The 25643-nt window shown below is 49.6% G+C and overlaps 2 protein-coding genes and 1 pseudogene across 4 annotated transcripts in view; 1 reads left to right on the top strand and 2 right to left on the bottom strand.

The window, feature by feature from the left end:
* UQCRC2 (ubiquinol-cytochrome c reductase core protein 2) overlaps positions 1-10490 on the top strand; it is a 20429-nt gene extending 9939 nt beyond the window's left edge. The window contains exons 8-14 of the mRNA XM_039840258.1: positions 208-265; positions 2499-2594; positions 2912-3111; positions 5095-5175; positions 6943-7019; positions 9210-9363; positions 10220-10490. Of these exons, the coding sequence (XP_039696192.1) occupies positions 208-265; positions 2499-2594; positions 2912-3111; positions 5095-5175; positions 6943-7019; positions 9210-9363; positions 10220-10303 (750 nt within the window). The 3' untranslated portion in view covers positions 10304-10490. The remainder of the gene's footprint in view (positions 1-207; positions 266-2498; positions 2595-2911; positions 3112-5094; positions 5176-6942; positions 7020-9209; positions 9364-10219) is intronic.
* Positions 1-25643, bottom strand: part of PDZD9 (PDZ domain containing 9) — a 26634-nt gene extending 991 nt beyond the window's left edge. The window contains exons 1-5 of one of the 3 annotated variants that reach the window (XM_039840261.1): positions 25509-25643; positions 19647-19826; positions 15763-15952; positions 11159-11886; positions 4044-10554 (exon numbers count right to left, since the gene is read on the bottom strand). In XM_039840261.1, coding sequence (XP_039696195.1) covers positions 11490-11886; positions 15763-15952; positions 19647-19746 — 687 coding nt within the window. In that variant the 5' untranslated portion in view covers positions 19747-19826; positions 25509-25643 and the 3' untranslated portion in view covers positions 4044-10554; positions 11159-11489. Of the gene's footprint in view, positions 1-4043; positions 10555-11158; positions 11887-15762; positions 15953-19646; positions 19827-25477 lie in introns of all 3 variants that reach the window. The other 2 variants (XM_039840259.1, XM_039840260.1) reach the window with 2 other exon arrangements.
* On the bottom strand, positions 10668-10786 carry LOC120584580 (uncharacterized; annotated as a pseudogene).

The raw sequence follows: 25643 nt of genomic DNA, 5'->3' as shown, positions 1-25643 counted from the left end.
TATGTTTCAGAGTTGATGTAATCATCACTACTCAGTTCTCGTTCTTTTAAGCAGTAGTTTCTAAAATCTCAGTGTAATTCATCACCAAGTGGTTCATTATAACAGCTTTTAAGTGAGTATATTTTTTCTGATGAACTGCAGTTCTAAGTTTTTATAGCTTTTTTATGTACATATACCAATATAATCTAATATTTTTAATTTCCTCAGTTACATCACTTCGTTCAGAATAATTTCACAAGTGCAAGAATGGCTTTGATCGGACTTGGTAAGTTGGGAATTGCCTGCATGTCGATTTGCTTCCTTAAACAATAACTACGTGAACACAGGATTGAACAAAATTTGAGAACTCAAGTCCCGTTTATAGCATACAGACAGTTATGTGAAGGATTTTAATTTCTAGGGCTTTTTTTATTTTTGGAAAGTAGAATCCAACTACTAGTTTTAAATTCCTTATGGCAGGGGTCCTCAAGCCCTGGGCCACAGACCAGTACCAGTCCGTGGCCTGTTAGGAACCGGGCCGCACAGCAGGGGGTGAGTGGCTGGTGAGCAAGCGAAGCTTCGTCTGTATCTGCAGCCGCTTCCCGGCGCTAGCATCACTGCCTGAGCTCCACCTCAGACCATCGGGCACTAGATTCTCAAGGAGCCCCGGTCCTGGTACCAGAAAGGTTGGGGACCGCTGCCTTAAAGTATTTGCAAAATCTATGACAAAGGGTAAATTTCTCATAGGAAAGAGTTTTTACAAGTTTGTTTTTTTAAAGAAGTAGTTTAACAGAAAAATAGGCGAAGGGCATGAACAATCCGTGGAGAAAGCGTGTTTGTGTGCAGTCAGTCATCGTGGAAGGCAGTGGCCCGTAACCGTTACGGAGCTCTAACCGCTGATCTGGGCGAACGTGAAGGGGCCACACGGCCCAGTACTACCCCGGGTGTGGGCATGGGCACTCTTGGACGCTGGTGGCGGGCGTGAACTGGTAGGACATCCTGCGGGTCTGTTTGCAACGTTACAATTCGAGTGTCTGTGCTCTTAGACCTCGCAGCGTTACTTTTAAGAACTTCTCCTGCAGAAACACTTGATCAGGCTCACAAAGTAGTCACATGAAAGTATCGTTTGCAGTATTTTTTTGGTTAATTTCTTTTGTAAGTAATAATAATTGAGGTATAATTTTTTACCTCATAAGATTCAGCCTTTTGAAGTGTACCGTTCTTGGGTTTTCATATACTCACAGATCTGTATGACTGTTACCACTGTGTCATCGTCCCAAAAGGAAGCATGCTACGATTAGCAGTGACTCCCCATTCGACCTCCTCCTTGCCTCTGGCAACCACTGATCTACTTTCTGTCCATATCAAGTTGACCGTTCTGGACATTTCATATAAATGGAGTCATACAACATGTAGCCTTTTGTAACTCGCTTTTTTTACTTAGCGTAATGTTTTCTAAGTCCATCCATATTGTAGCCTGTACCTGTCCCTTTTTTTCTGGCCGAAAAATATCCCATTACCATATTTTATTTATCCATTCATCAGTTGGACATATGGCTTCTTTCCACCTTTTGGCTCTTGTGAATATAAACGTTTGCGTATAAGTTTTCGTTAGATTAGACCACCTGTTTTTAATTATTTTGGGTATATTCCTAGTAGAGTTGCCAGGACACATGGTGACATTCTGTTTAACCATATGAGGAACTGCCAGACTGTTTCCAAAGCAGTGGGACCATTTCACATTCCCACCAACAGTGCACAAGGGTTCCAGGTTCCCTGCATCTTCACCAGCACTTGTTCCTGTCTGTCTGTTTGATAACAGCCATCCTAGTGGGTGTGAACTGGTATCTTGTTGTGGTTTTGATTTGTGTTTCCCTAATGGCTAATGACGTTGAACATCTTTTTTTGTGCTTGTTGGTCATTGATATATCTTCTTCGGAGAAATATCTATTCAGGTCCTTTGCCCATTTTTGAATTGGGTTGTTATTGTTGATTTGTAAGACTTACCTGTATGTTTTGGATACTAAGTCCTTATCAGATACATAACTTGCAAATATTTTTTCCCACCCTGTGGGCTTTCACAAGAAAGTATCCTTTGATACACAATGAGATATTATTTTATTAGCCAACTGTTGGAAACATGCTAATGTCCATAGTGATGGGATTGATTAAATAAATGATGATCCATCCATATAGTGGAATTCTTTATAACCATTAAATGTTTGGTTTTGACCACTTAGATGTAAATTGCAGAAGATAAGTTAGAAACAGTATCAGTAATGATGTTTAAAAAATAAAATGAGGATAATATTAATATGTGCCTAGAAAAAGTTCTAGATGAACGTATAGCAAACTGTAAATGGCCATCCCTGGGAGCGTGGCATTATGGAGAGGGGGAACTTGTTTCCTTTATTATTTGTTTCTATAATATTTGAATTGTATAACCATTTTTAAAATAGGTGTTTTACCATTGCGTTTTGGAAATTCTGGTTCGAGCTTGTTTTGTTTCTGTTGGATAGGTGTGAGTCACCCTGTTCTAAAGCAAGTCGCTGAACGGTTTCTGAACATAAGGGGCGGCGTCGGTGTAGCTGGCGCAAAGGCCAAATACCGCGGAGGTGAGCGCTCTGTTGTGTCGGGGCCAATTTATCTGAAGGAAGCCCGCCTCCCTGCCCAGTGGCATAGCGGAGTGGAATAGGCCTGATTACTTACTACCAAACAGTCGAGTGTGGAAGGAAAGAATTGCTAGATGCTTGGATGTTGTCTGTTGGACATGGTTTGGGAAGGCTGGGGAGTTGGAGGGTGGATGCATAGGAAGAGCATTAGGCCACAGCAAAGCTTAATCTTAGAGGTGTCATACTGCGTCCTTGAGAATACTGGAGAATAAAACCTTGGAGACCAAGCCACTTCTTCCTCTCTCCTCACATGGCTCCAGGTGAAATTCGAGACCAGAATGGAGACAGTCTCGTCCACGCAGCTTTAGTAGCAGAAAGTGCTGCCGCAGGGAGTGCAGAAGCGAACGCATTTAGTGTCCTCCAGCATGTCCTCGGCGCTGGCCCATATGTCAAGAGGGGCAGCAATACCACCAGCCCTCTGTACCAAGCCGTTGCCAAGGGAATCCACCAGCCGTTCGACGTGAGTCTGAGCAGCTGATAGCTCTCTGTTTTCAAAGGCTCCTTGTTTTTAATGTCCCAATTACAGTAATCTGCTCTTAAAATTTAAGGTGAACACAAAATCTTTGTAAAATTGAGGCAACAGCCAGGCTCGATTTTAGTACCTCAGTGGGTCTCTCAAAAATGTACTGTCTTTTTCAGTTATTCTAATATAGGAAGAAGAATTGAGTGCCTAAGAAGTCAGGACTTCACACTTCTGCTCCCTTTAGGGTAGTTTTAAATATTAAACTTTCCCCTACATTCCAGGTAGTCTTTTGTTTCTAGATTTTCTTCTGTCCCCTTCTGTTGTGGCCGCTTCCTGAATTTCATCGCTCTGCATGTTTTCCAACTAAGCGTACAGATAAATACACCCCAGGAGGCTCCTCTAGCGTGAGAAACACGAGTTGCGGAGCGGTTTCTGACACGAGGGCTGGGCGGGTCACCCGGCGCAAAGGCCGGACGCCAGGAAATTGTGACGAACAGTCATGTCACTCTGGAAGACACCTTCTTATGACAGGAAAGTGCTAACGCCTTCAAAATAATGATATTCCAACCAAGAGACTGTAAAATGGCAACCAACAAAGTATCAGTGAGTGACCACTATTTGCCCAGTATACTACATCCTACTTTATCTTCAGTGATACGCCTTTAAAAAGTAACACGTGTATCAAATTGTAGGATTAAGTATTCATAACCTCAGTAACAGAAACGGCCCAGGTAGCTTCATGCTTATTACGTCTTTGGCATTTGACACAACTGCAAATTAAAACCAGCCTTCTCTCTTTATTTCTGTTTAATATTTGAGTGGTAGTTTAAAATTTTTTTAGCAGAGGAGCCTTTCTTATCTGATACTGTTTCCCAGCCACAGTGCCCAACCCAAAAGTTTTTGCTTTTTAGGAAGTATTGAAGGCTTACCTGACAGTGAAACCCTTGGGATCTGTATAGGGCCTTAGGGTTCCCTGGAGCACAGTTTGAAAATCGTTATCTTAAATTATTCCTAAATGAAATTCAGCTGCCGCTTTTAAAAATTTCCTCCGGATTTTCTTTCTCCTGGTTCATGTTGTACCCTGTTTTCTTTCCTTCACCGTTGAATATTAGTGATGCTTTTGGGTGGCTGGAGTTTAATCCTAATCCAGTCACATATTTGGCCAGAGATTTGGAGTGTGAATAGGATAGTCTCAGAACTGTGATGAAACTTCAAAGAATTGAAGTGCCCCCTCTTCTTACGCTCTCTGCTTTATAAAAATCACCAGAACCTCGTCAAAACTGTGGGCTCCCAGACTGCATCTGTAGGGGTACCATATCAGTGAGTAGATCTGCTGCAGGAACCTGAAAGTGTGTATTTTTAGTAACAGCTCAGGGATGTCATGTAAATGGCCTGCATAAATATTATTTTGAAGGAAACGTTGTAGGCAGCCGCGTCACCTTAAGGAGCTTGACGCCGCCCAGACAGCAGCACACCCGTTGTCCAGAGACTGGCTACACTCTGTGCCACCTTGGTCGTCTGAGTAACGGCCCCCAAGCAGAAGTTCCTCCCTACCCCTTTGACTCTGTAGTGGAAGTGAGTGGGTTGCCGAATGGAAGGTCACCACCAGCAGGGGGAAGAAGGCAGGTGCGTCATGCCAAAGCCCACGGCCTGTGCCACTCAGCCGTGTCGCGTCTCTAGTAATGATAATGTTCACGAGTTGGTGTTTGCAGTAAGCTTGAATTGTCACATAAGGTTAGAAAATACTCCGCATAAAGGACAGTAAGCAAGGTGTTTTAGGGAGATTTAAGTGAGAGATATCCAAGCCATTGTCATTCTAAAAGAGGCAGCAGGGACATAGAATACTTTAGCCCTGGACAGATGATGGGTCAAGGGAAATGTGAACCCATTTGGCTTATACTACACAGATACAGGTTTTGTCCAGATAACCGTAGGGAACCCTGGGTAGATAACAGACGGTGACCTTTCCTTGTATTTCAGGTGTCCGCTTTTAATGCCAGTTACTCGGATTCCGGACTGTTTGGGATTTACACTATCTCGCAGGCTGCATCTGCCGGAGATGTAAGTTACACACTCACCAACTCACAGAGTTTTCCCCCACTCACACGTTTTCAGTTTAAACGTGGAACGTTTGGATGCCATTATTTATCACAGCTCTGTGATAGCACTTAAAGAGTATCTGCTGTGCAGGAAACCTAAAAACGTATGCCAGTCCTTCCAGAAAAGAGGCAGGAATGTGTCCTTGGTGTCGTGGTTCTGGTTGGAGAGGTGGCAGTGCGCTGTCTCTGGGGACCTGAATTGAGAACTCAGGTGAGGTCCAGTCAGGGTCACACGAACGACTGCAGAAGAAAACGAGCTCGCGTTCTGGGAGACATCACCGAGTGACGAAGGAAAACAGGAAGAAGAAGAGAAACGATATAGTTGGCAGGTCAGAGAGAGCGTGATTTATGCCATTTGCTCTACTCTGGGTTGATGTCCCTTTAGCTGACGCAGAGAGGCCCGGTAGATCTAGCAGATGGGGACAGCATTGGTGACGACATTACACCAGAATGTCGAGAGTAAACTGAAATGTGCAGTTAAGGAGCGAAGGAGAGGGAAGACGTGCAGGTCGGTGCTGGGGCTGGAGTGCAGCCTTGCAGGGGGGTGGGTGGTGGCTTGAGGAAGGGTGACACTGGGCGGAAAGAGTGTTGGGGCAGACGTCGGAGATGGAAAACTGAGTGCGTGGGTGGGCGTGACGTCCAGGTGGATGTCTCAGCCAGGGAAATGTCCCCAGGGGGCAGGCGGCTGAGGCGCATTTGAGAGGAAGAGAAGGCAGGAGCTTTAAAGAAAGTGACGTGGTTTAGGACAGACGACTAGATAGACACAGACTCAGCCGCAGAGACGAGTGACCACAGGTGCACGGTACAGACAGGTCTGGTTTGCAGCTTTCCTTCACACGTCGTCCTTCCTCCCCTGAGCGGGAAACGGGGGAGGCGAGTATACGGCCATTCCCAGGCTGAAGGCCTGCAAAGTAGGCGGCTCAGGAGGGCGAGGGGCTGGCGAGGGGCTGGGACACTGGCAAGAGTGCGCGAGCGAAGATGCACGGAGCAGGCACCTGGCGACAGAGAGAGTGGACCAGCCAAGGAGCTAGAGATCCTGATGAGCGGGCGGACGAGGACGGCGTGATTCAAGACTCAGGTCAGGGTCTCAAAGTGCAGGGCGTCAGAGGCGGAGCGGATCGAGGAGAGAGGCAGCTAACACGAAGGGGAAACGAGGGCCTGGAACTCGGCGAATGGGGGAACCTTAGCAAAGTCGGGATGGAGAGAACCAGGGCCCACACACAGTAACGCGTGTACTCAGCAAATGTTTACCAAGTACTCATCCACGTCCCTGGGCCCTGATTCTTTCGTGAACGCAGCTTCCCCAAGTCTGGACAGACTCACAGATCCACCATCTAGGTGACTAGTTTCTTCTCAGTGACTAGTAAGAGAAAGCAGTATTCATCGTTTGACGCTTTGAGAGTCTGGGGAAATTTTAGAATAAGTGCTTATTCTTTATAGGTGATTCTAAGTCTGTCGTTTGCTTTTCCCAACCCCTGCTGCCATCCATCCTCTGCCACAAATTTTTGTAAGAAGCTTCGCTACTCGTATACCGTAAGCTGTACGAACGGCTGTTTTGTGGAACGCTGGAAGAGTAAAGAACACAGAGTGACTTAGGAATTCAGATGCACACGCTGCTGTTGCTCTGCAGCTAATCCGTCTTGCGTGTTTGCCTCCGTGGGGGAGCGTTTGGTTGCTGCAGGAGGCCGGGACTGGTCACAGACGACCATCTCTTCATTGTCTCTCCTAGGTGATCAAGGCCGCCTACAGCCAAGTGAAAACAATCGCTCAAGGAAACCTCCCCAGTGCAAATGTCCAGGCAGCCAAGTGAGTTCTAGTACTAGCTGTGTGTTCTGTATTGCAGGCATTTGAAAGCTGTATTTTTTCTGGTTAGAACAACGTTGTGATACGTGCACAAAAGGATTGAAAGCTACAGAAAAGTGTTTTTTAAAAAGGGGAAGCAGACCCATATCCTACTAGCAAAGATATAAAAAATTGTTAACATTTTGCTAATTTTAACCATTTTAAACATTTTTAAATGTACTTATTAATATCATGTACATGCTTATATCTAATAGGTGTTCTAGGAATTTGAAAACTATAAACGTAAAAAAGACAAAAATGATTTTTCTTTCCCTACCAGTGATTACTCTTTTTTAAGATTATAATGATGTTTCTCCCTTTATTCAGATTACTAAAAATGTGTTATAAACCATATTAATTGGTGTATCCAAATATACTTACTGGACATTTTCTGCACTTTGAAATTATAAACTATAAAAGTTGTCTTTGCACTTTAAACTTTTTTTGCACTCAACAGTTTTGTATTTCATATTGCTTTCTTGGTATAGAGTCCCACTGGGTCAGAAGTCACAAACATAATGAAAGGCTCTGCTTTAAAATGTGTGTGTGTTTATATAATATTTTTATATTTAAAAGTCACAATGTAAAAAGGCTGTACCAGTTTATAATCATACTACCAGTATATGAGTACCATGACTGCTGGCAATTTCTTTTTTTCCTCTTTAATGATTTGATAGACCAAAAAAAGATATCTGATTCAAAGATTGAAATATTCGTCTCTTATTTGGTGATTTTTAAATTCCCACTCCCCTCTCATCGAAAGTGCTAACGACAGCTCTCTGTAGTTCTGGGAGTTTAACTAAAAGAGACAGACTTGGGTCAGAGTTGGAAATCAGCTTGCTTTTTCATGCAGCAGCTTAAAACATTCAAGTCTGACTTCATCCATTTAGGACAAAATGTGGATCCTGAACCTCAAATGGCCTTGATCATAAGTAATGCCCACAGGCAAGTATGACAGCCCGGGAGGGGACACAGTCTGGTCCCGTTCACGTCACCACTTCTGTTACACTGAACACCTGAAGCAGTCGCCTGCCTCGACAGTGGCAGCGCGGTTCATTAAATGTGGCGTCTGTGGAGCCAGGGGCTGAGAGGGTGCCGCTGTGGGTGACTGCACCAGACGCACACCATGGTGAAGCAGATTGAAACACTGAGTTTACTGAAGAAAAATCTTTCAAATCCAATTTATTTAAGAAAATATATTTTCTTATTTAATAAGCATAGCATAGTTTTTACAAGGTATAGCAACATGTAGAAAATGGAATTTCAGTTTTCAGTGTCAGGAATGTTTGTTTTCTGCTATTCTGATGGAGCTGATATTTTTTCCTGCAAGGCGCTTAGTCTTCCTATAGTGAGAGGGAGTGAGGTGTCGCTGCTGAGGGGCGAGCTAGTAATCTCTGGGTAAAGTTTACTGCACGTAAAATCTTTTTAAAATTAAGCTGACAGTGTGGTAAAATTGCCTCATTAAATCGTAATTATGTTTAAATGGAAGTATTGCCACAAAGTGCCAAAAGAGGATAGTTTATTTGAGAGGTAAATAACTCAAGCGCCTTATCGAACACCACTTTTTTTCTGGGAGAATTATGAATTGGATTTTGTTTTATTTCGATGCTTTTGTGCCCACATTTAAGCTACAGGGACTTATAAGACCTATACTGTCCTTACCCACCTGCCTGCTCCATATGTCCTACCTCAGTGAGACAGATCCTAGCAAAAAATGGGGCTGGGTCTGCGATAGCTACAGAATTAGCACACAATATTCGGCTAAGTGGAACCTGCCTTCATAACCTATGTGGTTATTTTTCTTTACTAGAAATGCCTGAAATTATCACCAAAATCGTATCAGGAGATAAGAGTTAACTTCACTAATCAGAATTTCACATTACAGTAGTTTTAACTAGATCTAAGTTCTAGTCCAAAATCCAAAAGCAATCTGTTGGATTTTCAGTATAATCTTATTCTGACAACTTTCTAAATGATAACGTAAATAATAAAATAGTTGAACTGAAGAAATTAGAATGAAGGTCTTTAGCACTGTAATATTTCAAAGTTATGAATTTGCATATTTACCAAAACATTTTTGAGAGTTTGGGAACGTACTTATAAAATTTCCTGGCTCTGTAAAACTGGCTTCTACCTTTACATCTTCACGGACAGGAACAAGCTGAAAGCTGGGTACCTGATGTCAGTGGAGTCCTCTGACGGTTTCCTGGATGAGATCGGGTCCCAGGCTCTTGTCGCTGGTTCCTACATGCCACCATCCGCGGTCCTTCAGCAGATTGACTCGGTAGCTGACGCTGATGTCATAAGTGTAAGCAAACGAAAACTTAGGATTTAACATCAAATAACTCGACCTTACCGATCCGGTTTCGGAAGGAGTGCATGCGCTTCCGCGGGCCACCTGTCGGGCGTGTGCTGCCTGGTGCCGTGTGGCCGGTGCGAGGCAGGAGGGCTCATCGCTGTCAGGTCGCTTCCTCATCAGCTCAGGGAACGTGCGTCTTCCTCATTCAGCTAGGTGACCGTCGCGTTAAAGCAGTTTAAGTTCTTAGGGGTCAAGAAGAGTCGAATATTGGCAGTTTCTCGATTCAGCCTGATAGCCAAGTTCGTTCTTTATCCTTTTCACTCCTGAGAAATAAACCCTTATCCTGCCAATCCTTCCGAGGCCGGCATCTCGAGATGTCTTTCCTTTTCTTAGCCTAAGACGTTCTCCTGCTCTTGCTGTATTTTTTTTTTCACATATATTATTTCCTACAGGATGAGTTGTTTTGAGGGCCAGGAACATGTCTTCTCCCTCCTCTCTGTGTCCCCAACCCTGCCAAACTAGTTCATTAAACAAAAGCGCAGCCCTCTCCGAGGCCGACGCTGCCCTGTCTCGCATGTCATGGAGCTTTTAACAGCGACCCTCATGGCTAAAGCACCACAACCTGCTCGGTCACTCACGGTGGAACATTCAGCGGAACGGCCGCGCTTCGCCTGCTGTCCTGTCATAGATGAGAATAAGGCCCGACCCTCTTGTGGTTAATTGTCACAAGAGGCCATTACAGAATTGCTGGCTTAGAATGTCACGTCCATAAACTCTTGAAATAACAATAAATAAGTTTATGTGCTTGATAACGCATTTTCTTATTTCTATTAACTTTCTGTCTTTTTTGTTTGTTTTCTTAAAGGCTGCAAAGAAGTTTGTTTCTGGCCAGAAGTCAATGGCAGCGAGTGGAAATCTGGGACATACACCCTTTGTCGATGAGTTGTAACCCTGAAAACACATTGCAGGAGAGAGCTGGACATTTTCTCAACCCAAAGCAGCAAACACGTGCAAGTCAGAAGTCTCTAATATAACATTTGTCTTTTTTTTTTTTAATGAGAATGAAATATCTTAAAAAGTATAAATGCAGGTAATTGTCCCAGCTAACTTAAACTCAATAAAATATCCTATTTAAATGTTTTTCTTGTATTTCTTCTAACAAACAAGTAGTGTTATTTGTTGAAATCTTTGTTTTAGATGCTGTAAAGGAGAAACAGGGATAGAATAAGCATCAGCAACTTTTAAAGCTAAAACCAAGTAGCTGTCAGAGTGACTATTTCCAGGTTATCGCTGATGGCTTTAAAAAAAAAAAACACCTACAGCACCTGGTCTCCCTAAGCGGCCTCCCATCCAAGTACTAACCAGGCCCGACCCTGCTTAGCTTCCAAGATCAGATGGGATCGGGCACGTTTAGGGTGGCGTGGCCATAGACCGTTGGTGGCTTTTTAAAATAAAAGCAGTTAAAAGTTGCTCCTTTGGGGTAGGAACAGTTAAATGGTCTGGGCTGTACTCCCCTTGTGTCTTTTTTGCCATAGAGTGATTTCTGTAAACAAATTCCCCATCAGTCACGTCCTGCATCTGCTTATCCTCTTTGTGGCAGTTTCGTTCTCTCCCATCTCCTTCTCCTTCATCTGTTTCCTCTTTCGAGTAAACTATCAACTCAACATTCAAAGTAAAAGTAGGGCAGAAAAGGGGAAAAAAAATTCTAGTGGGAATAACTAGCCAAAAAATCTCTCCTACATAAGAAGGGTACTTGAAGTTTGTAAAACAAGACAAAGTATCTAAATAACAAGGAGGTACTTACCTTAAAAAGTGACACTCCCCGCCGTGCTCACACGCTCATACTCATACGGGGTTGCTCTGCTGCGTTTTCTAAAAGGAGACATCCTTCTGGGAAAGGGACGTCTTAGTGATCTCAGCGATGCTGCTATTTTGAGAATAAAGTTTGTGAGGCCTACGACACCCCAGGGCAGTCTTTGGCTGTCGCGGCGAAAGAGGTCCAAAGGCTTCAGACCGTCGTGCAAGAGACCTCGTCAGTCAGCACGCACTCCCATAAACAGAGCGAGGCCGTAACGGGCCGCGCCCAAAACCAGGCTGTCCTCCAGGGACCTGCCCCGTGATGGCAGATTCGCCAACTACTGCTTCGCGGGCTTTTGCGCAGGCTGACCCTTGCCCTTTTCAGCCTGGGCATAGTCTTCCAGCCAGAAGGCGTCTGAGGCGGAGGAGCCGGACGAGGAGGAGCTGTCCTTGTCGCGCTTCACCATGGTCCAGTACGGGGAGGGCGCCCTCACGTCCTTCTTGTGGTCTCTGTGAATGACCACGTCGCAGTCGGTGTTCTTCCCCACGCTGACAGTGTGGCTCTTCTTCCTGTAGCTGTGCCATTCTCTGGAGATGGACATGGGCCTCCGCGCAGGGCTCTGCCCGGGAGCCTGCGGAGATTTGTAATACTTGAGTTTTTTATCTGAAACTACATCTTCGTTGTCGCTGCTGGTGCAAGGGTTGTCTTTGGTCTGCCCAGTTGTCTGTTTTGGGCTGTGAAAAGAAAGGCAAACGGAAAGGATTCTCAGCATCTGAGCATTCACTGTCCCCTAACAAGACGTCTTACGACCTGCTTTGGCTCATAAAAGGGCACCGATAAGTCAAACTGCCTTAGATGACTTCACATCACTTTAAAAAGCTTTGCACAGCCTTACGCCAGCCTGTCCGTCTCCCCTGAGGAACTCGAACCTCATGGGTCCTCAGCAGTGGGCAGTAACAATATTACCAGTTGACAAGGGGGTCGGTAAACAGTGCCCTGTAGTATGCTAGTCACGGGTAACTGAGATTTTTTTTTCTTCCTAAGCCCCATTCTTTGCCTCTCTTTCGGGTTTAAAGTGTGGATTTGTAGAACACCCTTCGACCCAGAAGTGTCTCGTCATTCATTATTCCCCCTGTTGCTGTCCAGAAGTTTTTAAGGTTTTTTTGTAACTTGCCTCAACCCTCGACGTCGTTGATCGTTGAACCTGGGACGATGCCTGCACTGTCTGCCACTGCCATTCCTTCCCTGAACAGATGCTGTCGGTCACCCACCCCCCAGCCTGGTGCTGTTGCCCAGGAGATCCCAAATTAGATCCTTGGGATAACGAACTTCAGGCACCTTCTGTCCTGCTAAAAGGACAAGAGAAGCTTTCTTCCCCGCCTGTCAGACTCGCTAGGATGTCACCGACATCCTTGGAGGTCTGCCTGTTTTGCTGGCTCCCAGAATCTGAACAAAAGTTTCCTAAAGTGTCTCTCTTCTGGTGATATGCAATTAGTATTTAATTGTTTTTTACTGAGCGCCTCTGCTAGTCTTAAATTGTGTGATTTTCTTCGATCCTTGGTTTAGTGCTGTACAGGGAGAGTCAGAAGATCTAAGGATGAGAATGACGCCTGCAGACGCGCCCGAGCCTTCCTGAACAGCACACGAGTGAAAAAAAAAATCCAAGGTACTTCCTTCCCGTTTCAGACTGCAAAGGGTATGCCGTATAACTATTAGGGGACCATACAGGACAGGTGGCGGGGCCAGGCTCTTTTAAGCTGGCATTAGAAAAGCCACAAGCCAGCAGAGTCAGGGGTGGCGGAAACGGTTCTTGTGCCACCAGGCTGCCCAAGCATATGTGGGGCCTTCTCTGCAGTATACGCACGGTGTCGTTTCTCCTGGGACAGGCCATACCAGCCTCGTGACAGGAGCCTTTTCCCTGGCCCTGTACACCGGTTACCAAGGCGCCCTGGACATGAGCACTTGACTTAACCAAGAAAGGAGTCAGAATGTGCTCCGTGGTATTACTAAGTTTTAGCCTCGGACTTAAGTTGTGCTATTCTGTGTTTATTTTCGTTTCTGAACAGTTTGTCATCTTTAGATTTTAATATTCTGAATCTCGAACTCTAATCAAAATGCTTAGAACGTCGTCGTTCTACACGCAAATGGTTAAGTACTCAGGCTTGAGAGCTGTGCCACTTAGCCCTGGGACCAATGACGGCAAGTTTACATGTTCCTCTTTGGGCTTCAGTTTTCTCTTCTGGAAAATGAGGATAATCAAAGAGTCGCATGAGGACTAAGGGATGTGATGCCAGTGCCAGCCCCACCCCCCACCCCACCCCCCGGGGCATGGTGAGCAAGTGTTCACAGTCACCATTAGTGATTTTCAACCAAATCGGGCTTGGTTTGGTTGTTGGGGAAAACAATCCCCCAGCCTGTGCCTGATTTGACGGGACAGCTGCTGCCCAGCTCTAGGCCACTGTCACCAGGGGGAGGCAAGCTCATCTGATTTTTCAGGAGAAACCACAGATGTAGAGTCTTTCCATGAAATCTGAGGATTGTAAATTTGGAAACTAATTCAAATGTGTTTCATTTAAAAAAAAAAATTTTTTTTTTTGAAATATACAGAAAAAGACAAAAAAAACAAAGTTTAGTGAAAAAAAATTATAAACACTTGGTAGCCACCACCCAAGTCAAGAAATGGCGTTTTCCTGGCCCCTAGCAGAGCCCCCGTGTGTCCTCCCTGCTCTCCTGACTGTTTAAAACAGCGTGGAGATGGGCAAAGCACATCCGTGGGCCGTGCCAGTCCCTGGGGCCACAAGTGGAATATGTGCGGTAATGTCTGCGCAGTACAGGCCGTGTCTGTTTTCGGTAAGGTCCCCAGGCTGAACCTCGGAGCCCGTCCCGGGAGGTGCAGGTGCACAGCTGCACAGCTGGTGTCAGGACTAGGAAGGCCCCGCCTCCCGTCGGGGCACCGAGCTTCACGTGGGGGTTGGACATGTCGGTGCTCTACAGAACCTCCTCCCTGCCTGCCCCGGACCCGGGCAGGCGACAACGGGTAAACCTCGCAGAGACCCAGTGCTTTGCCCAAGGGGCAAGGCTGGATTTCCGTTTTCATTCACTGAATAAATGAGCCCTCGAGCACGGGAAGTCCTGTGGCAACACAGTCAACAACCGGTCCCACGGATGATTTAACTGAAATTGGGATGAATGCACCGAAGGAGAGCCGGCGCCGGCGCCAGGAGAGCACGTGCGGGTGGACCTGGCTGCTGCGACACGATCTCTAGGAAAGCCTGGAGCTTTGCCCTGGGCGCCTGCACGGAGGAAGGATGGCAGGGTCCCAAGCCTGGTGTGGACGGAAAAGCAAAGGCGAAGAGCCTCACAAGGTAAAGCAGCCGGAAGGCAGAATGGGGGTCAGGGGAGCGGGGTAAGGGGGGGCTGGACCAAGGGTTCCGCCTTGATCCCCTGAGAACAAAGCAGGTCTTCAAGACTTTGAGCAGGCACCTCAGATCCCATTCGCATTGTAAAAGGGTCATTCTCTGTAGAGAATGAGTAGGGGACAAGAGTAGCTAGAGGGAGATAACAAAATGGTGGCCTGGACTGGGGTGATGGTCATGGCCGGAGAGATGGTCAGACGGAAAAACGACAGGTCTTCGCGAGTACTGGGGAGCAGGGGAGCGAGGAGACAGAAATCAAGTACACCCTCTGAATTTCTGACTTGTCCGGCTAGGCAGATAGCCCCCCAGGAAGACGGGGCTGCTGGAAGATCGGAGGTGACTTTTGACTTTAAACATAATGAGTTTGAGGGGTTTATGATACCTCCACATGGAGATGTCGAGTAGGCATTTAAATATACAAGTTTAGACATCAAAGTTTTGAAAATTCTGAGTGCGTGGATAACGATGGAGGCCGCGGACATCGTGGATGTCGCCTAGGATATCGAGAGGAGAGAGCAGAAGACTGACCCTGGAGGACCCCCAAGGCTGAGTAAGACCAAGAGGAAGTGCCCGGAGGTCATAGGAAAACCGTGGAGACCGGGCAGGACGACGCTCCCCCAAGAGTGAGGCTGGGCAGCTGGGCCGCGTCCGGTGCTGCTCAGGAGCCGAGCAGCACGAAGGTGCTGGGGATGCTGGGACAGGCCTCTTGTCCAGCGATGGAAGCCAGGCCGAGGCTAAAGTGGGCCGAGGAGGCCAGGGGATGGGGCGTCCATACAACCCTCCACGAGTTTGGGATCGGCAGGCAGGACGGTGGCTGGAGGGGTGGGGACAGGAGAGGCGTCCAGGCGGGGTTTGCTGGGATGGCAGCGGCCTACAAGGGCTTGGATGTTATTGGGAGGGATCCAGAGAGGAAGTAGGGTGCCCAGCATGTACGCAAGGGCCGACGGAAAGGGGGCCCAGTGCGTGTACGTGCAGCGGCAGAGCGCTCAGCAGACGGGCGGTTAACTCTGGGTCCGAGGCTCATTCTTCCTCATATTAGGCCCTGCAGACTGTCCTTTCCGAAAAGATTTAGAAAGCCACTGAAGAGCTGTCACCAGTCCTCCCCACCATGGGCCATGCGACAGCCCCCACAGTCAACCCAGACCCTGGGGGCTCCTGCGGTGTGACAGAGGCTGCCTAACGTGAAGCACTCACCGCGTGACTGGGAATTTGGTCTCAGGGATTAAATCGTATCTCTCTTGCCACTCCTGGGGTATGTTGATGAAATCTCGGTAAGCCTTGATCTGTAGCACTGTTCCTGTGGTGGTGTGTTGCAAAAGCTTTAGGAATTCTCGAAGCGTGTATCCTAACACGTTGGCATGGCCAACGCTGATCAGAACATCACCTGCAGAAGGAGAAAGTTAGCAGTAGCGTTAAGGTAGTGACTTAAAGGGTCGTGCCCCTTCCGGCTTTCTCGGGAGGAGCCTCATCTTATGTGTTCAGATTGTCGGTGCATTTGGAACCAAAACCAGGCTTCAGCCTTTGTTCAATGAAAAATGACCATCCCAGCGGCATGAGCGCCCTTTGCACAATAAATACATGCAAGTTGTTGCTTCATAGCTGCGTAATGGTAGAGGTCATGTCGTCTTTTTCTGAAGTCCTTGGTGCGACGGGCTATACCATTTGTAACCTGAAGCATCTTTTAGGATTCTAAAACTGCGTTTGTTTCAAATAAAATGAATGGCTATTCCTATTAAAGAAAAAGCCCCTCACACCGAGCGATGAGTAAGTGATGTCCTTCCTAGCATACCTGCCGGGCCGTTTCCAGCGCCCTCCACGGTAAGCGGGCCGGAGGAAACGCCAGGCTTTCACTTTCGTCTTCTGCCCTTGCACAGTGTTAGCCGAGCAAGCGACGGCAGGAAGCCCCGGGCGATGAGCAGCTTTAATTAAAGTAGGATGTGCGTGCAGGGAGCATGTCGGGTCGCAGGAATGTGACAGCGACATCCTACTCAGGGCACAAACCCCCAGCACACAGGAAGAAAGCGCATCCTGACAGCAAGCCCCCAAGCCCCGAGCTGGATGCTAAAAAGACCAGTTACTCACTTGCGCCCATCTCCCCGCCCACAGCAGCAAGGGCATGGGCTAGATCGGTCATGGGCACCGCCCTGGCTGGGTCACGGCCTGGGGCAGGCGCTCTCACTCGCCTCCCGTGGCCCTTGTTCTCACCCCTGCCCAAGCCTGGTTCTCCAGCCCTCCTGGACTCCGTGTTCTAAATTCGGTGCCTTAACGGACTCTGTTCTGTTCCTCGAGAACCCTGACTGCTCCCAGGTGCCCAGTGAGACACAATGGAGTGCAGAGAGGTGGCCTTTTGAGGACAGACGCGCATGGGTAAAATCTCGGTCTTCGGATCTCACCAGCACTGACATCTTGCCCAACGGTCACGGAGACCTGATAACCCTAGGTGAAGGCACTCCAACGCGGTCCCAAAGGATGGGTTCCCAGCTGTGCATGGGAAGCTAGCGACCCCTCAACCACCCTCATTCCAAGACGGCTAAAGCCTAACCTCAGAGGACAAGGGTCAAGGTCAAGCACCTCCCCAGTCCTGTACCCATGCGCTGTGACTGGGGAGTACACCAATCCCAAAGGACCGCCAGCGACACATTCCCGTAGTGCTCCATCCTATCAGAAATGGAAGTTCCCCATAGTGAAGAGAATGAACACTCAGAAAGGTGGAGAAAACCTTCTCTTTGGGTCTTGAAAAGTAACCGAGGGCAAAACCAAGCCAGTCCCTGCCGCGAACCAGAGAATGAAACAAGGCTGCTTTGCCCCAGCTGCCTGCATGGCTGCGGCCCAGTGGAGGTTAATGACGCCGCAGAACACTCACGCGGCGGGCTACTTGTCTGATGTGAAAAGGAGCGTTTGTTTACAGCCGAACGCTGCGGCTCGACATTCTGCTTAATTATGTTGTTGAAGGATGACTTATCAAGAGGGCAGAAAATAAACAGGCTGGTTCCCTGCCCGTCCTGGCCGTAAACCAAACGTGTTACTGTGTGCATGTGATCGCTGTGGCAAGGGACATGAACACCCCCTTCCTAAAGAAACGCCAGTCCGGTGTTCATGAACACCCCCCTCACCTCATCACACAGGCCTGCTCCTGTTTTCATAGGCTGCAGGAACCACATCATATAAACTTTGTTTCAGTTACCTATATTAAATCGATTTTGCAGCAGCCAAGCCACTGTCGAAAAATAGATTTACTTATTTATGTTTCTCCGTCTCTCCCAAGTAGGCCATAAGTGCCAAAAGCTCCATGTGGTTAGAGACCACGTGTGCTGAGCTCGCCATAGTAGCCTGGTGCCTTGCAGGATGCCCGCGCTGGCTGGCATTCAGGAGACAGTCACTCGGGGTGGCAGCCAGTACGTGACTAGTATTTACCATCAAAGCTTTTTTAATTTCTTCTGGATTCCAGAGTTTGTTAAAGCCATACTGGCTAAAGGACTTTCAAGTTTAGCCAAAAGAAACCAACCCTGAACTAAATTAGAAAATCAAGATGAAACCCTATTATAAAATCAAGATGAAACCCAAAAGAGAGTTTAAAGCACATGGATGATAATGAGGCCAGGAAGGAATGGGGTCAAAGAAATAGCAGGTTTCTAGAACTGTCACCTCCAAATCTCAAGCACTGCCAAAGAACCAAATTCGGTCTCTGAAGCCGAGACTCTGGAGAGAAGCGGCTGACTCGTCAGGAAGAGATTTGGGGCGCTGGCCTTCCTTAGTGCCCAAGGTGTGGGCTTTCTAGGCAGATGTGGTTCAAGCTCCAGCTCCGACTGCTTGGCTTTGTGTGGTGAACAAGTTACTTCATCTGTCTAAGCCCCTTCCTGTCATCGTCTACTTTCCAGGGGTGTCGCAAAGGTAAATTAGATGATAGATGTGGAAACACCTTGCACAATACCTGGGACGAACTCATCATGCGTGGGGTGCTTTGGTCTGGAAGGTCCACAGCTCTGTGGTCCCCAGCACCGAGGAGTGACGCTGGATTTGCAGGTGAGGTGAACTGTGTCGGGACAGTGTCCTACATCTACTTCCTTCTTTAATCCACTGCTGCTAAGCCTTGCTGCCATTAGAGTCACCCGAGGAGCTTCCAACCCGCAGACTGCGCTTTCCCCAACCTCAAACCAGTTGAATCAGAACCTCTGGGGGAGATGTGGCTCGGGCATCCTGGTGTCGCAAGCTCCCCAGGTGATTCTGACAGGTACCTGGAGTTGCAAACCAGTGGTTTAATCCGCTGGGGCTCCTGTGCCATGATCATTTTTATTAAGAAAAAAAAGACACGCGTCGAGAGGATCTCCAAGCAAGAACAGCCGAGGGGAGGGATGGCCAGTATTTTGACAGCACTGTAGTTTTCAAAGCACTTTCATGAAACTCACCAAATCCCAGCAACCTCTGACCAAGGGGGTACTAATCCAACTTAGAGACGAGGTGACCGAGGCCTGGGAAGTTAAAGGACTTGGTCACAGGTCACAGAACCAGAGTGGCAGAGCCCGGGCCTGCTCTCGGGCCTGCTCACACGGGGTGATCCCCCCACCACACCAGCGCCCAGTGCTAAGCGGGCACGGAGGAAACGCCTTTGACCTGGGCGGGAAATTCACCCGCCCAAGGACGATAAGCGGGGTGGCAGCTGCGGGTCTACCTCCGAGGGTGCAAGGCCGCTCAACTCCTGGGCAGGTCAGTAACTCTCTGAAATCCTTCCCCGCAAGACCATAAACGCTAAGGATGACAGAGACAAGAGGTCTTGTCCCTCATAGGGCCAGGAGTTCTGGGGTGACTCTGCCTGCGTTCACATCCCCCAGGGCCGAAACTGGACGGGGAACTCCCTCCCTCTCACTGAGCCTCAGTCTCCTCACCGACAAAAGGGGGTGATAACAGTGCCTACCCAGAGGGTTGTCAGAATTCACAACAGTGAGGGTCACGTACGGGACGGTGGCTACGTGGCCTTTAGCCTTCCAACAGTGTCTCCATCGGCATCACGGTCACACCGAACCCTGATCACCTGAGTCTCCCTGAAGGCACTTGGGGGGCGGTGGGGGGACCCCCGTCACCTGGGTGGAGTTTCCCGTCCTTGGCGGCAGACCCCTTCTTGATGAGGTGGGTGATCTGGAGGTAGGGCCCGTGCTGGATGACGATCAGGCCCAGTCCCATGCTGCCCACGGTGAGTTTGGTCTCCAGAGTCTTGCTCAAGCTGTGTACAGATGACCTGCCCTGGAAGCTGATTGGCGGTCCTTTAGTAAAGAGAGGGAGCCGTGACTTAGTCCTTCGTCCAGATGGCGGCGTGACAGTGGGCACTGGGGTCCTACAGCCAGACCCCGAGGGCAGTCAACCTCTTATTCCTCAGTTTCCTCAGCAGTAAAGCGAGGACAACAAAGGTGTCCCACTCGGAGGGGCGTTATGGGAATTAAATGGGACAGTTAGAGGCGTTTGCATGGTTAACACACTGTGACTGTCTGATTAATATTGGTTACTATTATCCATTCACTCAACAAGTATTTACTGATTCGGGAAGTATTTCTTGCCCCCATGATCTTCCCACCTCGTGGAGGAGACACAGCAATCAGGCTCGTGTATACATGCCGAATAACAGCCGGAGCCAGGAGGACAAGTGCAGGAGGCCAAGGTCGCCAGTGGGGAAGGCGGTCAGGCTTCACAGAGGAGGTGAAATTTGAACTGAGGTCGAAAGGGCCAATAGGAAGTATTTAGGCAAAGGTGGCAGAAGGGAGCACAGTCCGGAGACGCGAAGGAGCTGGAAGGGGACCAGTAGGGGCGGCCGGAAGGGCCAAGGCAGACACTCCTGCTGCCTCTGGCTTATCTCACTGCCAAAGCCACCGGGATTTCCACAGGACATGATTGATCTGCATCGAAAAAAACCTCCCCAGCTGCTGAGTGGAGCATGGATTGTGGGGTCCAGAGCGGAAATGGGAAACGAAAAGGTTACTGCAGTCTCCCAAGTTTGTCCTGGCAATGACAGTGGCCTTGCCCAGCAGGAAAAGAGCATCTGGAGGAGAACCCGGGACAAAAGGGAGTGGGAGGGGTTCAGGCGTTTCCTAGAGAACTAAGCCTGGCGAGAAAAGTTTCAAAGCCCCAGGGAGTGATTAATAACAGGTCATCTCCCAGAGAGGAGGCTGCTGGGGACACTCATTTTCAGGACACAGAAAACTTCTGGGGAAGATGTGTTGTAGTCTGTGTTTTCCAGCATTTCACGCACATTATTCCTTAAGAACAAGTGACAAACTGCTGCTTGCCAAGCCTTTGCCACATCCATGGGACTGGTGATTGATTGGGGGGGCTCAGGAGACCTCCCCAAGCAGAGTTAGGGGTTTCCCTGCTCCCCCATCCTGCTGTGGGGGGCTGGCCAGTTAACCCTCCGACCTCACTGTCCCAAACCACAGGTGCTCTGTCTGCACAAGAAGGTGACCTGGTGTGCCGTAGGCGCTGTCCGCGGAGGCTTCTCAGGATTATAGGAGCCACTGAGGGCAGGTCGTCCCTCCCTGGGCCTTGGCTCCCCAGCACACAGAGAAGTGACACCTTAGGCTGGGTCTGAGCACCAGCTTCGCTTGCAAATTGAATGTGCTTATGACATGATCCGTGTCTCAAAGACAGCAGGGTTAAGTGAAAGGTGCCAGACTCACCAGACTCCACACTAGGTCATTCCATTGTTATGACACTCTCCACAGAAAGGGACAAACTAGAGACGACAGATCGGGGAGTGGTGGGGGTCGGGGTGGGGGAAGGGGTTGGCGGCCAAGCGACAGCGCAGGGTCATTGGCATGTGCATGTGGGGGAACAGTTCCGCGACCTGACTGTAGTGGAGGTTCAACGTGGCGTACGTTTGTCAGCACTCAGGGCTGCACCCCGAAAGCCGGCCCGGTGAACAAGCGACGGCCCCATTCCACAGAGGGGACGTGGGGAAGGCTTGGTCCCAGGGCCTTGCCCTCTCCCGCTCCCCGGTACCTTTCTTGATTTTCTTGGCCGGCTTCTCCATGGCCCGGGCAGGGCAGGCCGCAGCGGGGCCTCCCACAGCTCAAGCCCAAGCCCGAGCGGGTCCAACTGCCTGGAACCTCGGAGGGAGGAGCCAGCGCGATGCGATGCGCGGTGAGCAGGCCACGGCCCCGCCCCTCGGGTGGTCCCCGGGGCCGCCCCCGAGCTGGCCAGCAGTTCGGTCACCCCGAGGCCTCCGCGGACCCTCAAAAATGGAGTGTGACAGTTTGGGCGGGGGAAAACAAACCTGCGGGGACCAGCACAGCGCCTGGCTCCCAGGGGGTTCGCACCCACTCTTGGGAAATACTCCAGGAGCGGGGTGTGGAGGAAGCTCAGAGTGGGGCTCAGATGCTCAGACAAGGGGCCCACGGGAACGGCACAGCTGGGACATCGCCCCCGGCCGCAGACTCCCCCGCCGCCTCCCGGTGATGGCATTTTAAAATATCATTTCGGCAACAGCCCTCGCGGCGCTGGAACTGCACTTTTTGTGTCGATGTTTTGAATGAGAAGAGGCCAAGGGTGGCCGGAAAAAAAATGAGTCACAGCTCGGGGAGAAATTAATTCTTTTCTCTAACATCATCTGTCCTCCCACACTCAGTCACACGTGCGACAAATATTTATTGGAAGCCTGCTCCAGTTTGTGCTGGTGCTGGGGACACACCAGCAGACGAGGCAGACAAGAGCTGCTGTCTGGGAACTCAGAGTTAAAAAACAGATGAAGTGGGCAATTTTAGGAAAATATAAATTACCACAAAAGAATTTAGAGGAAATAAAAGACAGCGGATTGAGGTGTAGGCCCTGTCGTCATCCCCACCGACAAGACAGGCCAAGCCGCCTGCATCCGTGCCTTCCACGGAGTGCTCGCAGGTGTCAGGCACTGTGCGAAGACGTCCAGGTAAACCCGGGCAGGTCCCAGCAAATCCCAGCTGTTGCTGTGGCCCCACCTGGGCAGTAAACCAGGGCGGATTTCCTGTTGGATGGATCCTGGGTCGCAGAGGCTGGTACAGAGAGAAATGAACAATCGTCCCGTTCCCTGCTGCCACTCTCAACCTCAGGGAGTCTCCTGCAGGTGGCTCTTGTGACAGATGACCGGAGTCCTCCGGAACATCTGGAGGAGCGTCTGTCCAGATTCTAAGTTAGGTCCATCACAACGCATCCCGCTGCTCCGTTCTCCTACCGGAAGGGCCGCGGGGACAGCTTGTGGGAATGAAGCACCGCAGCCGTCGCGGTTCTGCAAGGGGAGTCTCGCATGTGGACGCCTGGCTTGCAGCCTCCACCGCCTTCCCTCCATCCCAGGCCCAAAAGTCTGCAGAGCGAATGCCAAGGCACAGTGATTGGCAGAGTCGCAGGGTACAAACTCTCGGGACACTGTGCCCTACTGCCCAGATCCCCTTCGGGACTGAAGGGCCTGGTCCACAGCTCCTGGGAAGGTCGTGGGTAGGCTGACTGATCTCAGCTGCCAGCCCTCTCAAGGAATTGTCCTTGGCTTAAGCGCCACCTCATCCAAGGTCGCGCCCCATTCTGGGGGGGCCTGCATCCAGCGCTGGTCCACACAGGGATACTGGGGCTTGGCCCCTCCACCCCAGCTTAGAACAACTATGAACAGCCATCCGCCTCAGAGCCTCCCGTGACTGCCCCACAGCCACGCTGCTCCCTCTGCCCATTCCTGCTTCCTTCCCCTGCGGGCTGGATCCCGAGGGCATTCGCTGGAAACTTCCTGCACACTGATGGACAACCTCTTGTGTCCTCTTGTGTCAGCTCCAGCTGACACAGGCACAAGCTGTTAACCTCTGGATTTGTCTCCTTTGTCGTATCTAATCCCAGAAGCCCCTGGTGCCATACACACTCTGGGCCTGCAGTCAACCTGACCCCCAGGGAGGGTGTGTCTTTATCACATCAGGCAGAAGATACTCCCTAAAGAGTGATCGCACAGTCCCCTCCATGGCTTTCCCAGAGGTCCCATCCGGAGTCGGCTTCTGCTGGGCCGAGGCCCGCCGTCCATCACAATGAAGCACGCTGTGTTCACAGCCCTAAACAGTACACGATAGCTATTTATGACTCCAGCCGCCAGGACAGCTCCCTCCTGGAGGCCTGCTATGTTCTCCTGTGTCCCCAGGGACTTTCTTCCTTAAGGAGCCTCGTGGCTCATCCTTTCTCTGAACAGAAGTCCCGGCTGCTTGGCTCAGGAGTGAATGCGAGGACACAGAGGCTCTACCACTGAAGCCAAGGTCAGGTGAGGGCAAGAGGCCCAGAGAGGTGACAAGGCTTTCTGAAGTTCGAGTCATCACACCACCTCTCCCTAACGCCTAGGGATTGCCTCTACTAAACTCTAGACGGACATACAGAGGAGGGAACTGATCTGTCCCACAGATCTTGGGGAGAGTTGGGACTTCGAAACACCAGGTATTGGAAGACAAGAGAGAACTATGGGGCTAAAAGCAGGATTAATGGGAACTCTGTAAACATAGTAATTGGTCCCTGCCCACCCCTCCCACCCCCATTGTCTGTTGTGATATAGCGCTATTAATCTGGTAAAAAATGTTTTAAAGTTTTAAATTCCATACTGGTTTTTGTGCTCTAATCTTAAATCTGGAACCTTCTGTGGAGGGACAGAGGCAGCAGGGACTGGGAGGTGCTGCCTGGGTAGAGGAAGACTCTAAGCTAGCATTTTTTAAACATAAAAATCAAGTCAGCATCATTCCACTCAGTCGGAGTTAGAATAGGCAAACTGTTCCAAAATTTCACAGTTGATGGGATTCTCATTAACAGCCCGGTGGTTAGCATCAGTGGACATCATTTTGAGAATTCACAGGTGTATAGTTTGGAGTTTCCTGTATTACTGGGCAATAGAAACACCAGACAAGAAGCCAAGAATATGGCTCCATCAATGTTCTCCACTACTTCAAAAAAAATTTTTTTAAAAGTGAAGACCTCCTGTGTTACACGTCTGAATTCCTGGAATATATAAATCAGCTTGTGCCAATTTCTGTGGCAGAAAAAATAAATGGTATGTTTATTTTTTAAAACTCCTCCCCCCGCCCCCCTGTACCGCTGGAGAGACCAATGTTTGAACAGGAACATCCATAGACGAGCCGTCAAATCAGTGCTTATCCGTCTATGTGGTGACACTGACCACTGCCTTTCTGCCAGGCTGTTGAACTGGGTGGAATTTGAAACTTGCTGAGTTTTGTAGACAAGTCGGCATTCCAAAAATAGAAACAGATGTCACTGTTCTAGGTCTTTCTAGAGATGACCTAGGTGGCATTCAACAAGAAAACGAGTGTCTCATCTGTGTGCTGCATGGCGGACTATCCAGGAAGAAAAGAGCTGGATCCGGAAAGGAATCCTCCAGTAGACAGCAGAGCTGGAGATCCAGCGACCATCGGGATCGCTAACAAACTATGCCAATGTCCTTTTTTTTTTTTGCTATTTCGTTTATCCATTCAACCTAAACCTCTGCTCGGGCCCCAACCAGTAAAGACTGTCAGCGATACACTCGGATACTCAGGCCAAGGAATTAAGAGTCATGCCCAAGTCCTCTCTTTCAACCTTTCCCTCATTACCGGTTCCTCTGCCTACGAAGCATCCGAATCGTCCGTCTGCCCGTCTTCCCTGCTGTCATCCCGCCCAAGGCCGCGCTTCTCTCTCTCCCGGCCTACTCCGCCTCCCAGAACGCGCCCGCTGCCCTCAGAACAAAACCCCAACTCCTCATCGTGGCTCCCGAAGCCCCGCGGCGGGCCCCGCCCCCTCCCCAGCGCTCGCGGCACTTGCTCCTGCCTCGGTCTGCAGCAGTCTCGCCGCGACCCTCGCAGGTCAGGCCTGACGGTCTGACCCTGGCGGTCTCAGTGTAGAACCCCCCAGCCCCCCGCCCCGTACCCCGACTCCCGCCATCACAGACCCCAAAGCGATTCACACAGCAACAGCAGTACCCTTATCATGAGAAGACAAGACCAGTGCCGCCGTGTCTGTCCCGTCCCCAGCGGGACGTCGGCGTCCGGAGCGGGGCCCGGGCCCGGCACGTGCGCTCCGCGGGGACGCGAGAGCGCGGGCCGCGCGGCGCGGGT

Source organism: Pteropus medius, unplaced genomic scaffold (assembly GCF_902729225.1).
Source record: "Pteropus medius unplaced genomic scaffold, Ma_sr-lr_union100, whole genome shotgun sequence".
In the NCBI taxonomy this organism is placed as follows: Eukaryota; Metazoa; Chordata; class Mammalia; order Chiroptera; family Pteropodidae; genus Pteropus; species Pteropus medius.
This window is presented reverse-complemented; position numbering and strand designations above follow the sequence as displayed.